Source organism: Venturia canescens, chromosome 10 (genome assembly GCF_019457755.1).
Source record: "Venturia canescens isolate UGA chromosome 10, ASM1945775v1, whole genome shotgun sequence".
NCBI lineage: Eukaryota > Metazoa > Arthropoda > Insecta > Hymenoptera > Ichneumonidae > Venturia > Venturia canescens.
This window is the reverse complement of record NC_057430.1, coordinates 7,716,884-7,731,673: the sequence shown is the minus strand read 5'-3', so window position 1 is coordinate 7,731,673 and position 14,790 is coordinate 7,716,884. Positions and strand designations below refer to the sequence as shown.

Below are 14,790 nucleotides of genomic sequence, written 5' to 3'. Positions count from 1 at the left end.
ATTTCCAAGACCTCAGGGATACTTTGTTTGTGAAAAATGAATAAAAACAGTTTCATAAATCAACAAGGACCCTCTTGGGTTCCAGGGTTTTTTCCATCTGTATATATGAGATTTGTGAGGATTGAAACGCACTTTCACAAGATTCTTCCACATTTGATAAAAGAAAAAGCAATGTGACAAATGTTTGTACAGCTTCTTGAAATCCTGTCAATTTTGATACAGTTTAGAATAATTTATCTCAAAGTTTTGTTTGGTCAAAGATTGTTTGGAAGTTAGCTTTATGGATTATACTGTGATGGTGTTGTAAAACTCACTGAGCTCACTATGTCAGTCTCAATAGTTTTATTTCTAACTCTCTAGGTACCGGATAAATAACTGCTAAATAGTTGAAAAATACAAACCTGCATGGCACATTTATATTGCTGAACCCTGGCCTGTACGCCACTAATTATTTGAATGTTTGAGGCATTGACGTTGCCAACAACAACAGGTTGTTGATGCTGAGTCTGCGTAGGTACGGCAGTGATAATCTGTGTTTCGCCGCTACTGGGTAATTTTTCTATGGACTTCAGAGGATCATCTTGAGGTGTTGTTGGTCTCTCTTTTTCCGTACTTTTAACATAAACTTTTCCTTCTTTCAGAAAATCATCAGAAAAGCGCAGCGAGGTAAAATATGACTCCAGCATACTTTCGGCACTGACAACAGTTTCTCTGAACTCTATGTATGTCTCCAGTTTCCTGACACAATCATGGCACACCACTTTTGGCAACGAATCTTCCTCATGAATCTTCAAACATTCAAAAAAAAAAGAAAAAAAAAACATTTTATACATCTCAGTCGATAGAGGACTGTTGCAAAATATTAGGATTATGAGAACCCTCGTCCTAATAAAATATCAAAATTTGACGAATCATCAATTCCATATACTCTTGGCTCTGAGAGTCTCAAAAAACTAAAAAGACAATTTTTATTCAGCTTCCAATTTGAAACAATGAATAATAAATATATCCAGTTGTTACAGGAACTAGAATATTCCCAAACTAGTAAGTTCTCACTGTCCCAGTATGTATGGGTAGACAACAAAAAAATGTGTACATTCGTAGCGTTAACACGATTATAGAAATTTCTTTAAAACATGCAGGTTCAAATGAAATTGAAGAATTCTTACTGAAAAGGCTAAATCTCATGGACGCACTGTGTACAAATGGAGAGCAAGAATTATATGGATGAATACTAGCAGAGTCCGAGCTCTTACTTGCGATCCCCAGGGGGTCGTGTAACATCATGGAGCAAGAATTTATTGAGGACGGTGTGTTGCATCATTGAAGTTTTTTTCTAAACTGGCTTGTCGCTGAATCAGTTGTTGATAAGAGATCAGGAGTAAAAGCGGTAATCTTATTTTTGAGTTGAAAGATACAGATGCGGATGGAGCTGGTGTATTTCAAGGAATTTCACAGGTTTAGGTCTGGATAACAAAGGGAAAAAGGAAAACGTGTTTTAGAGTATTTTGTCAAGTGGAAAAAAAATATGGAAAATTTGACGAGAGTGATCTGAACTTACGGCACATTTATGAAATACTTGAGTGCGGAAGAGAAATGATATTTTCCGGAGAAATCTGATCGATTACCTGAATTGGTAGATACGACTCAATTTTCGTTTGAAGTTGTCTTCGACGTCCATCATCCCGAAATATATGAATTCTGTTGCCTTCGCTGTTGGTGCACAATCGACACAGCTCGTAGTAATTTACTCGCCGATATCCTGACATAGCCGTGTTATTCCCGCCGAAAATCTTGCGCGACAAAACGCCAGGCGGCCCAAAGAAAAAAAAACAAAAAACAACAAAGCGATTTTTTTCCTTCAAAGGCGCGAAAAAAACGTTACGAGAAACGATCACGCTTCAATCATCGTTTGTATCACTGCTTAGTCAACTCCATTCATACGCGACATTCTGTTTTAAATTCGTTGAAGACAGATGACATTTGTTGACATCAGCACAAGACGTTCACGGAAAAGTTGGACACTCGGCCATTTTGTATATCCTAATATACTGCACATATGGAAACTATAGAAGGGATCCTCTTCCGAGGCCGGCTTCCCTTCGCAGAACAATACGCTCGCTGCTTCCTCGTCTTTCACCCTAAATTCGACCAATCCTAATTGGAAATTAGTTCATTCGGTTAGAGCGTCTAACAGAAAAACGTTATCAGGAAATTTCATTTGCATTCATGGTCCATCGATCAAACAGGCAGCGTTTTGATCATGCAGTCAGGTGTTTTTCCTCTTTCCTTCTAATTTGAATTTGTAATAAAAATGAAATTCATAACCGTTTTATTTTACATTATCGAGATTGAAACAGAGATCATATATTTTTTTTTTAATTTGAACGATGAAATAAATTTTAGACCACTGCCTGATCACGTGTGTTGAGAATATATATATATATATATATAACACATATGATCATCACGCTCAAAAAAATTTTAATGTTTTTAATTTGGTGAAAAAAATATTTAGCCATTAATGATCGTCTCAGTTCTTTTTATAAATTTCAACTTATTAGAGAGTGAAAGAAAAAATAATATAATAACTAATTCTATTTTGTCTATGAACTGATTTTACGCGGCTTTTACACTTCCGGTAGAAATATAGGGACTTTTTAGTCGCTGGAGGAGGAGTAGAGTTTCCCTAGCTAGCTACTTTTACATGTCATCGGATTCCCGGTCTGTGCTACTTTCGCAGTTCTAGACGTAAAAAAGGTAAAGAGAAAGAGAAAGAAAGAAAATAAGAGGGAAGAAGAATGTGGGAGAGAGAAAGAGGAATTACCTCATTACTCATTGAAACCGAATGTACGTCGTTCGCAATACCGTTCACTATTTGATGGCAGAATCACGAATCGAAGTAATTTATTAATTGTTGTGATGTTTTGTGAAGGTAATACCAAGGCAAGTGAGTCTCTTGAAGATACACGCCCTGTTTTAAATCTGGTGTGCATGAAACTAATGCGAATTCCACCTTGTACGAATGTTTTTCTCGAAGAAAAAAAAGTGTTTTTCACTGTCAATACATTGAAAGAAACAGACGTCAGAATTTGCGTATTTGGGATGAACGTTTCTATGAAAAAACCCATTCTTTCAGTTTCATATTTTAAAACATTCGATCTCACTAATAATTCGTAGATGAATTCCATTTCAACAAAACTTTGAACATCATGGTAATTGCCTGTCAATAATACACCAAGAAATGAGAATGGAACTGGAAATTTTCATAACACGTCATTGTCCTTATTTAGAAAGTTTGAAAATATTCCAATGAAACATCAATTTTTTACCTCGTATTAATATTAATACAAAAACTGGCAATGATAGAATGCTCTCAGCTAAGGGATAATAATGTCAAAATGAATCTATAACTTGCCTTTTTCTATCAAATGATCAAGTTGTCTGAACAATAATACTTTTGGAAAATCTTTTATTTTTTCAGAATGCCGATTCAGGCACCTCAGTGGACTGAATTTCTCTCTTGTCCAATTTGTTGTCACGACTTTGATGTCACAGTACGTGGGCCGATATCCCTAGGATGTGGTCACACAATATGTTGCACTTGCTTGGCAAATTTGCACCGAAAACAATGCCCATTCGACCAGGTAGGTTTTATCTCACAGTCAATCGTTGAGTTAAGAAGAAGTAGGCTTTTATAATGTCCTCAAAAAATGAATGTGACAAGTTCATTTAAGTTTATCTCGCGTTGAAATAATAAATTTGAAGCTGTTAATTTTTGACCTTTTTAAATTCTTACATTTATTTTTAGAGTGCAATTAATACTGAAATTGAGCGGCTTCCATTGAACGAAGCTCTGCTGCAACTGGTTGGTCATACGGTGTCAAAAAATGTTGGAAATTATCAGAAACTCTTGCCCAGCGAGGATCAAGCAGATTATTTGGCGGCTAAGCATTGCATTGAAGAACTTGCCCTGTATCTTAAGCCATGTCAGGCAGCTCCCACCAATGGCACAGGTAAAAAAAAAATCAGATTGTTCAAACTTCGAACTTTGGACGTACATCGAATTTCATATTGACGCGAGTGTGAATGTGAGTCGATCAGGAAAAACCAAAACTGTTACGAATATTGTACGAGTGATTACATGTTTCTTCACCATGGTTTTTGAAAATCACTGAACATCTGAAATGCTTTTCAAAATGTATGATATTGATGACAAAAAATGTCTATCCGGTTGATCCAGAAGTTTCTCAGGCACTTTTATTCTTTATTGTTGAAAAATGCGATATCTTCATAGTGGTTTGAATGAATGATTTATTTAAATTTCGAATTGAATCATAGGATTGAGTTTGGTGTCACGACCGATGCAACGAAAGTTAGTCACTTTGATAGGATGTCAACTGGTTGAAACCGAAGGTCGTGCTCGTGCTGTACGAGCAGCTCGAAGTTTGGGCGAACGTTCAGTTACCGAATTGATACTTCAGCATCAAAATCCTCAACAACTGAGTGCTAATTTGTGGGCTGCTGTTCGTGCACGAGGCTGTCAATTCCTCGGACCAGGTGACGAAATCATCAGAATATTTAAAAATCTGAACGACTTATGAATATTCATAACATTTAATCTACAAAATATCATTGATGCCAATATCAATTTCACCCATGAGAAAGATAATAAATACATACAAAATCAAATTGAAAGAAAAAAATTACTTTAAATACATGAGTTTATGATATATTTTCACTTACTAATCGAACATTTTTTCGATCAGCTATGAACTGCGAGCGGAGGAATGTTTTAAAAAAAAAATATAAATTCCACTAGAGGCACAAATAGATTGTAACAGCAATGCAACGATCATAGTTTGGTTTCTCTAACGATTTTATTAGTACAGCAAACAACTTGGGAAAATGGTTCGTAACGATAATTTCCTAAACAAAATTGATGTCCGAACGATGTCAGATCCGAGACAAAAAACGAAATTCAATAATATCGACCAGAAACCGCGTATCAACGATGAGACATTCTTAATATTTTGTAGTACCATTTTTATTTAGCTATTCGAAAGTGAAAAATTGAAATATAAGAAGCTTGTAAACAATTAACAGTAGTATAATTGTCGTTTGGCAATGCTTCAAGAATTATAGCGAATGAGCTGCATCAACATCATTTTAAAAAAATTGAAGGATTGATAGGGAAAAAAAAATCACGCAAATAATGAAACAAATATTTATGCCTTAGCAATGCAAGAGGAAGTTCTGAGACTCGTCTTACTAGCGTTGGAAGACGGTTCGGCGTTGTCGAGGAAAGTGCTTGTAATGTTCGTTGTGCAACGTTTGGAGCCTCACTTTACCCAGGCCTCGAAAACGAGCATCGGTCACGTTGTTCAATTGTTGTATAGAGCGAGCTGTTTCAAAGTTTCGAAACGTGAGGGGGATTCATCGTTGATGCAATTGAAAGAAGAATTTCGAACGTACGAAGCGTTAAGACGAGAGCATGATGCTCAAATCGTTCAAATTGCAACTGAAGCTGGTCTACGAATCGCTCCTGATCAATGGTCCGCTCTTTTGTACGGTGATACTGGCCACAAGTCGCACATGCAAAGCATCATTGATAAACTTCAAACACCCCAGTCTTTCGCTCAAAGCGTTCAGGAACTCGTCATCGCTCTGCAACGTACACCCGACCCTGGGCAACTAAGCAGCTTAAGACCGCAACTTGAATTACTCGCCGCTATTGATCCCAGTCCAGGTATTCATTCAAATCAATTCAAAAAATTCCAACGTGTTTGATGATTGGATAGAAATTGACAAAAGATTAATAACGTTTCGTTTGACATTTTGTGTTCTCGAATTGTGTCCATAAATCGGGTTTAACGAAAAAATGGCGAAGATGGCGAATATTATTTTAAGAATTGGCACTCATTGGGGAAGAAACAATATATAATAATATTGAAATTGAAGTAGAGCTAGACGAATTTAATATGGGAGGGCAAAATAATTCGAGGCTAAAAGTATTAATTTTTTATTTAAAGAATCCGCTTGTTTTTTCCACTCAATATTTAGAAACGGAGCCACCGTCCTGGCAAGATTGTCGAATCGCATTAGAGGCTGTGAAAACAGTCGTAACTGCACTTGTGGAGTACATTCAACAGCATGGAAACAGGAAATGCCAGGAAGGCGTTCATGCCGCGGGACCGGGTCAACCGAAATACAAAGTTAGCATGTGTCGTGACTTGGCGCTACGAGGCTCGTGTCCGAGAGCGACCAATTGCACCTTCGCCCACAGCGACCTCGAACTTGATAAATACAGATCGAAAAGTAGGAAATTGAACTTGAGACCCCCTCAGTTTCCCATGCCTTTGAATCCTGAAACAAAAAATGAAAAATCGATCGTTGTTGTTCCTCCGAGCTCCAAGGGATTCAAACACTGCGAAGACATCAACTATTCGAGTGGAAAGAGACACGACAATAATCAACGCGAAAGTATGTATTTGTATGAATTTATTTCTGTTGAATAAAGTACTTATATTTTAAGCCAACTGAGTAAACATTCGCAATGCTGTATACTCAAAAAGGCTGAGTTCATTTCTGAAGTCTCAAAATCAAACGTTAGTCATACAATTAATCGTTTCATGGAAAATCATTTCATTTAATTGAAAGTACGATTTATTTTTAATCCTATTGTTTGAACGAAGGCGTTGTGACGAGCATTTTTTGCTACTGTAAATCTGTTTAAAAATATTTTTATCACGGAATGAAAAACTAACCAAAAAATAACCATTATCGAAGCACATCAAACTATGTTAATTAACTATTGCATATTCAAATGCTAATGCTACAAGAAATTTTCGTTGTTTGACAAAATTCATTTGACTAAAATATACGAAGGTCTAAAAAATCATGCACAGGAGTATTACCCGACAATTTTCAGTAAATTAGATGAAAACCGTAAATGTTGTATTTTACTCTGATATGAATATAAACATATTTAACGTTATCTCGAGCCTCTTGGCAGTTGAAAGAACGAAATAATCTATTAAAAAAAAAAAAAAAAAAAATCTGTCTAAATCAATCCTGCAAACTGACTGCAAAACACACTGATACCACAAAAACAATTCTGAAAATTTTCACAAGAAAAAGAGATTACAATAAATTATTATTTTTTCGCTATTGCATGCTAGCGTCAGAACTTTAATCTCAATTAATCTGGATTACATGCACTATCGTAAATGGTTTCTCTTACGCGACCAGCAATTATTTCTCAAGTATATGAAAATAATTCTTGAAGTACTTTATTTAAAAAAATAAATATACGTCCATACTATGATTGTGCGATTTATCGTGACAGGAAATTAAGTTATTTTATTTTGTCATTTTTAATTAGTTTATTCATAGCGTTCTTTGGTTTGCAGTTTTTATTCCAACTGGAAAGATCGAGCAATCACAACATCCAAACGTGAACAACGAGAATTTAGTCGAATCGATGACGAATTACGCACTACCATCGTCACAAACGCTCGGGCATGGAATACCGCCGAAGAACGTGGATCTCCAATGCTCCCATTATATTATGCATGGCGGGGGACCGTTGGATTTTGCCAATCCAAATCTCCATGTATGGGACCCCTCTCAAATCCCTCCCGTCGCCAAAAATGGATTGCCAAATAATGGCAAAAAGGTAGTTGCACTGAATTTCGATTGGTCAAAAAAGAATGTATAAAATACTCATTGATAAATAGACCGGCTTTATCAAAAAGTAGAGAGAACTCCTAAGTTGATGTATTTGCTTCTTTTTTTTTTTGCAGCAGAGAACAGTTGCAAAAACTCTCGCGTTGTTGCTTCAGAGGAGAATGGAAATAATAGCTCAGCTGGAGAACATTGTAGGAAAACCTTCGCCTCAGCAGATGAAAATGGTATTCGAAAATTGGAAAAAAAATTACTAGTGATATTATCACTGACATGAACTAGATCAAATGTTAAAATATTAATATTAATTTAATTGAAAACTAGTAAAACTATCAGTGCTTTAGAAAAATATTCAATTATTAAAAAATTAATGAAAAACAAACACTTCGTTACTGTCGAATTGCCAGCCTACTGACTTCCATAACGGATTTGCATGGTTAACTTTAATTTATTTGCATAAACTATAATAATATAATTTAAGAAGCAATGAACAATTTGTTTGTGCATTCTGTAGAATTACGATATTCAAAGCAATCAAAATCCAAACTATTCAATTTGGACCAACAATCCACAAATGGCGCAAGGAAGTCACATAAATTATGGAACGAATTATCGTCGTTCGGACGCAATGCTCTTTGACGACGAATTTGTTCCTTTCGAAGCCCCACCGGCCAGTAAATATGGACCTATATCCAGAGTGTCCAAAACGTTAATGAGGTAATGATAAAATTTTTCTGTTTCAAAAATCTACGTAACAATTATGCGTTAATAACATTAGTTAGTAAAATTGAAAACTGCGATTTTTCGTTTCACATCAGGCCAAATAACGGAATTCAAGGATCAGCAATTTATGGCGACGCAATGGCTCCGTCGCTTCAAACGTTGAGACCAATTCCGACATCAAGTCCTATCGCTCCATGGTACTACGGACACCAACGTGAGTAATAGAAATACCCAAATTGTTTGAAATCCTATCGCCCTCAAAATCTACACTGATTAACATTTGTATCTTCGATGAATATCAAAATGTTACATTTACTTTCAGCATTTGCAACTATAAATGCCAATGGCGAAGTTCAAACTGTCCCGAACCATGGAATTGGAGACGCTTATATAGCACTGGGCCATTGCAATATCTCAGAAACGTCCCCGCATGTTCAACTTGCTCGACAAGAATGCATGTCCAAGGAGTAATTAAACTTTTTAATTTCAATAATTGCTAATTCAATTTACAATGAAATATTGTTATTATTGCTATCATTTCATTTCAACATTAACAATTTGTTGCAGCTTGATCCTCGAGTCGCAAAAAGTCAAGCAACAGCTTAAACATTTGGAGAAAAAAATCAACGATCTTAAGGTGAAACTCGATGCATAAATTTTTCGAATATTTCTTATTTTAAAAATATGAGCTGATTTAGTATGAATGTATCAAAATCGTATGTATATTGTTATTTCAGCATCAGACATATCGAATACCGGATCAGGTTTATTGATTATTGATTATTGATTATAAATTGATTTGATTTTGTCATCATGGTTTGAGAATAATAATTTCACGAATGTAGATATTTCGTTTACCAGACATGAATAGATGATCAGTATGAGATTTTCATTACTCTGCTAGTTTCATTATCTATTCAGAATTTTTTAAAATTCTATAAAATCGAAGTAAAGTGTTGCATTTTTGAAATTTCATAGATTTATTACTGTTTTTATCGATATGTCGTTGAATTTATATTTTTCAGTTAAATATAAATACATTTTATGCGTCCGGTATAAAAGAAGAATGACAAAAATATTTACATTTTATTGATCATTGATTAGCTGGCAACTCAAGGTGCAGCATTGACCGAGGGCGAGAGATTAGCTCAAGAATTACAAATGATTGAGTCGGGCATTAGAGAAAAAGAAAAGGACGTTCGTAATTGGAGTCCTTACGGCGGAGTATCCTGGATTCAACAAACCCCTAATAATTTAATGTCTAGCAGCATGAACAAAGACTACAAAAGCGAAGAAGTGAGTATGGATTTGAAAAAATTATAATACTTGTAATGCTTTTTTCTGTTCCTGCAAACCGTCCCTCCAGAGTTGGAGAGACAGGGGCTGGTTGACCTACTTTTCAAACTATTGCTTGTAAACAAGGAACTAAAGGCGATTTCAAAAAACAAACGGTCGTTTCGAATAGAAGCAACCTTCCTCTATCTCGGATGGAAATTTGAATTTTTAAATAACGAAATGAGATATTGAATCGCTTTTTTGACGAATTGTGTCTTGGGTGGGGTTCAATATGTCGAATAACTGAATTGTAGAACGGTCGATATTTCGAAATTTTTAAAATTGTGATATCAGTTTGGAGAAAAATAAGTAATTCGAAATTCTTATTCCCGATTGACTATTCAGTAGATTGCGTGTTTAATCAAAAATTTCTTCTTTGAATTCGTATTTACCCGAAAATATATATTTCAATAGTTTTCATTTCGAATGCAATTTTAACAGACCATCCGAATGTCAAAAGTTCATATTTTCGAATTCAAAATGGGGAGTAATTGTTTTACAGACAGACCAGAATATAGAGTAGCAAAAAATCGAAAGTGAATTTTTCGAGCCTATAAAACTTAGATATGCAGAATAGGGATAGCTCGAAAAGGCGAAAGTCAAAATGGCGATGTTTAAAATTGGAGATCACCGGTCTGAGTAAGTGAGTGAGTGAGATGCGTGTATTTGGAGCTCCACTGCATTTCTTTATTTTGATTGATCGACTTTCTAATGTTTCGCTATTTTGACTGTTCGACTTTTTGGTGTTTCAGTATTTCAACCTCAGTTATATTTGGTCTTTCGTTATTATATTTTCAAAATTGTGAATTTTCACAGTATCGCTGACCGTAGTAATTTATGAATCGAAAGAGTTATAGTCGAATTTTCGTAAAATCGATATTTTAGTCATCGTCCTATGGGGGCGATTGTTACATTCTATTTTCGATGTAAACGTACTTCGAACCTTGCAGTTTCTGCTTTATTTATTTTCGGCATTCAAAACTCTAGTCGAATCTATCTCTCTCCATATTATCATTCGAAGTTTATAAACTCGAAATTTTAGCTGTTCGAAATTTTAGTCATTCCAACATTTGATCCCCACCCCCAGAATTAGTTCAATATTTCTTTTGCACACATACATAATCAATACATAATCAATAGAATTTGTAGTTGGTTTATGGCTTCGTCAATAGCCTCGGGTAAGGACTGCTCAGCCATGCACCAGCTCGTACATCAGTCATCGAGTGAAAGACAGTTTTTCTGTCTTTCATCGCATTAAAACATGATTCTACTAATGCTTACTTTTTCATAATTATTGCATGATCTATCATCGACGTATTTCGAAACTCCAGGAAGACACTTATGAAGCTGGCATAGCGAACGACATGCGAGAATTGGAGCTTCGTTGGGACTTCGAGCTACAGGAGCAAGAAAAGCGTTGGTCGAATGAGGAAGATACCACGAAGAAATGATAGTCTCCGGATCAATGAACGGTAAAACTTGCGCGTCTCGATTCACCGCAGTCGAGATATGGGTTTGCTTTAAAACGTCAAAATTTGGACTCCTGAATTCACGACGAGAACGATAAATGCAACTTTTTCACAAACCGTTGCAAAAAATATAAAATTCTCGGGTGTCCGGAGACCAGGAAAAAAGAGGAAAGGGGAACTGTTTTCGCGGACCGCGTTGCTTCTTCAACCCCAGATTTAATAGTACTTAGACGTTAGAGGCCATTTTTATGCGAAATTTCCTCTCACGGTTACGAACACAATGTGATATGTAAACTACTATTTTTATCTACTCCATTCTTCGCCCAATACTGTTGTCGGTGCAATGTCCAGTTTTTCCCTTTAAACTAAAATTCGCGATTTTTTCAATTCGAGGAGGAGATATTTTGTTTTTATGATTAATCGAAATTCTTCGAATCGTCGAATTTGTTGTAACTTTATTATATAAAGGTTGTTGATCTTCGCGCTAATAGCTCAAATTCACTTCCTGACGATTCTCGCGATCGACAGCCAATCTTCTTTCTTCTTCAGTTTTATTTAAATTAACATTTTTCATTGCTTATCTTTGTTTTATCAATTTTTTCTGTTTTTCACTGAAAAAAAAAATCCGCGAACAAAAAGAAAAATACCGATCGAACAGGAAGAAGCAGAAATGTTGATGCAAATTTGTTAAAATTTAACAGAGAATCGATGGTCAGTGTTTTATAAACATGACGAGCGTAGATGATATTTATTTGTATATTTGCACATCGAGGGGAAAGGAAAGTCCGAGGCAAATCGTAAATTCGCATATCCTTGCATTCAGAATTTGGGACTAATGCGTTACTTAAATCCCAAAAATTTAGCTTAGCGGGTAATCAATAAGTTCCATCAAACTTTACGATAAATTGGTTTATATTGAATTATTTCTCCTCAAAAAGAACAAAAAAAAACCACATCCGACAGAGCATGCATCTCTCCTGAATTTTATTCAAACCGCAGAATATATAATTCTAAATATTCAAGACTGCTAACTATCATGAATGTGAAAGTCTTAGATGAAACCAAAAAACACGAATTTTCATGGGAATTTTCAATTCTATCACACTTATTCATTGAAAATTGTCGTACATTGAATAATTCTTCATCTCGAGAATAAAAACAAAATAGTGGATACCCATAAAATAACCCACTAAAAATAGAAAAAAAAATTAATGGAAAAATTGTGAAAAAATTTGGTTTGGTTTTGGTACTTTGCTGTCGTTTAGTGGTACAATGCAAAAAAAATATTGATAATAAATGTATTGCAGTTGCCTCTGGGTTTTGCTTCTCTATTTTTATGAAAATAATATATATGTACACACACACGCGCGCGCGCGCGCGCAAACACACACACACACACACACACATGATTATATATGAAATCAGAAAATAACTGAATTCCAGTTTTATTGGAATTGACGATGTGTAGACTTTTACAAGGAGGCAAAAAAGAACAAAACAAAAATGAACGATTTTTCGACACGGAGTATGAAATTTCTTCAGGGTATGAAATATTATTTTTTGATAACTCTGAGAATGGATCTTGTTTTCGTGCATAAAAATTTCAAAACGAATCAACAACTATAATGCATATATATCTATTTATAGATAATTGTAATACTAATGTAATTGATGTATAAAAATGGTCCATGTTAATTGCGTAATCTTTACTCTTGAATGTTAAAACTGGATTATCTTACATTCACGACTTACCTAATTGGATATAAATAAATACATATGCAGTTATAGATGAGTCGAGATTAAAAAAAAACGGTTTTACTAATGCCGAATTCAGTGAATTCATCGTAAATACCGAAGTAGTAATGAAATAATAATAATTGTAAAAAAATAAGGAAAGTGGAAACCTGAAAAGAGTGACGAAAATACTAATTTGCATTCAGCTTTTAAAAGTTCAATTTTAATTTTCTCGAACGTATTTCGCGTCCCGAGGCGGAATAAGTTTCTGGAGAAAAAATTATTTTTGTAAATTTTAAAGCTACTGTAAGACAGAACCCAATTGGAAGAAATTTGTAAAAGTCATTGGGAAAAATTGATTATTTTTTCGTCTCGATTGGCTCGTCATGCTCAATCTCAAAACGGTGCAATTTAAATTATTCGTTACGTTATTTTCAATGTGGTGTAAACTCTCTTTCTCTTTCTCTCAAAAATATAAATAAATAAATAAAAAACAAAATGAATTTGAACCTCATCAAATTTGCTGTTAGATAAAAAATATATATTCGCAAAATTCGTTATCTGTCTCTCTCCCTTTTTCAATTTCAACGAATTTTTTTCAATGCAGAGGAATCACGTACGAGTAATAATTATTATTCTTATTGTGTTTTAAATATTATTAATTGCGTTATGGATATTGATTGGTCGAGTTATTTATTTATATCGTGTCCCTCGCGCTGGAGTCTCTATTGGAGTGTGGACTCGCATTATTGTCGCTGAGGCCATGTAAAAAAGAAAAAGAAAAAGGTTCTTCGGCCTATACACGAGGGAGAGGGTACGGTTTGTTAGAAAATAAATACATGAAAAGAAAAATCTAAAATAAAATTTCAGGCGAAAACGCATGAAAGAGGATGATAATAGAAACGAACTTGCGAAAGAGGGACGAAGGGCTGTGTAAGTGAGTAAGTAAGGGGGAAACAAACAAGCGCAACAAAACTCTGTTCGTAGCTTCAGATTAATTGCATGTTAAACATGTCGTTATGGAAATACACATACAATCTCAATGATTGAAGTTCTTTGTTTGAACATATTTACCATGAAAGATAAAGATAAATGAGAATTAAAAATAACTATGAAAACCAAAATATATGAAAAATTGTAATTATATACATATCCGTATATAATGAATAAATAGCCAGTACACTTGGACTTTCAATAGCTCACAAATCTGTTGACAAACATATATTCCGTGAGATAAAAAAATAATGAAAAATATATGGAAGGTCGATATTTGAGAATGCGAACGAAAAAATAAAATCATCGTAATCGCTCCTATTCTCGAGTCATCTTTAATGTATGTAAATATAGCTTTTTGTATAACTGTTTCTATCGATGTGCCTACTTCGCAAAATCACTAAAGCCTCGAGAGAAAAAAAAAGAGAAAATTCGTGAATTAATGAAAAATTTCATTCGATACTGCGTTGACATTTAAATACAAAGATTCAAATAAGTTTTCTGGTTACCCCTCTGACATGGACGATCCTTAAATCGGAATTATTCAATGAAATTACTCGTTTAGTTGAACGCAATTCATAAGATGCGCACAAAAATTCATGCCTAAAATTGTAAACGATATTAAGCATCGCAAACATACACATTCGTTCTACATACAAAACATTGCGAAGGTGGAGATCTCGTGCTTCAAGTTTTGACGATATTATATATATGTATATGTGCGTATATATATATATATATATATACATAATGTTTTTTTCTCGAAATGAAATTCTATGTATTTTGCAACAAGTGTACTGTGAAACAAGGTGTAATATATTTATATACTCAATATAACAATTCTACACAA

General features: G+C 34.6%; 2 protein-coding genes across 5 annotated transcripts in view; one reads left to right on the top strand and one right to left on the bottom strand.

Moving 5' to 3' along the window:
* LOC122416944 (zinc finger protein 853-like) overlaps window positions 1–2,888 on the bottom strand; it is a 9,652-nt gene extending 6,764 nt beyond the window's left edge. The window contains exons 1-3 of the mRNA XM_043430109.1: window positions 2,828–2,888; window positions 1,629–2,157; window positions 402–788 (exon numbers count right to left, since the gene is read on the bottom strand). Coding sequence (XP_043286044.1) covers window positions 402–788; window positions 1,629–1,769 — 528 coding nt within the window. The 5' untranslated portion in view covers window positions 1,770–2,157; window positions 2,828–2,888. The remainder of the gene's footprint in view (window positions 1–401; window positions 789–1,628; window positions 2,158–2,827) is intronic.
* Window positions 2,783–14,790, top strand: roq (roquin). 4 transcript variants are annotated; one of them, XM_043430104.1, is made up of 14 exons: window positions 2,783–2,935; window positions 3,485–3,647; window positions 3,812–4,016; window positions 4,342–4,560; window positions 5,240–5,749; window positions 6,064–6,483; window positions 7,413–7,678; window positions 7,806–7,913; window positions 8,201–8,403; window positions 8,505–8,623; window positions 8,732–8,876; window positions 8,977–9,046; window positions 9,514–9,705; window positions 11,076–14,790. In XM_043430104.1, exons 2-14 carry the CDS (start codon window positions 3,486–3,488, stop codon window positions 11,193–11,195), a joined length of 2,739 nt encoding a protein of 912 aa, XP_043286039.1. In that variant the 5' UTR covers window positions 2,783–2,935; window position 3,485; the 3' UTR covers window positions 11,196–14,790. The 4 variants fall into 4 exon arrangements, with proteins under 4 accessions (XP_043286039.1, XP_043286042.1, XP_043286038.1 ...); XM_043430107.1 differs by having other exon boundaries at window positions 2,790–2,902; XM_043430103.1 differs by having other exon boundaries at window positions 2,812–2,950.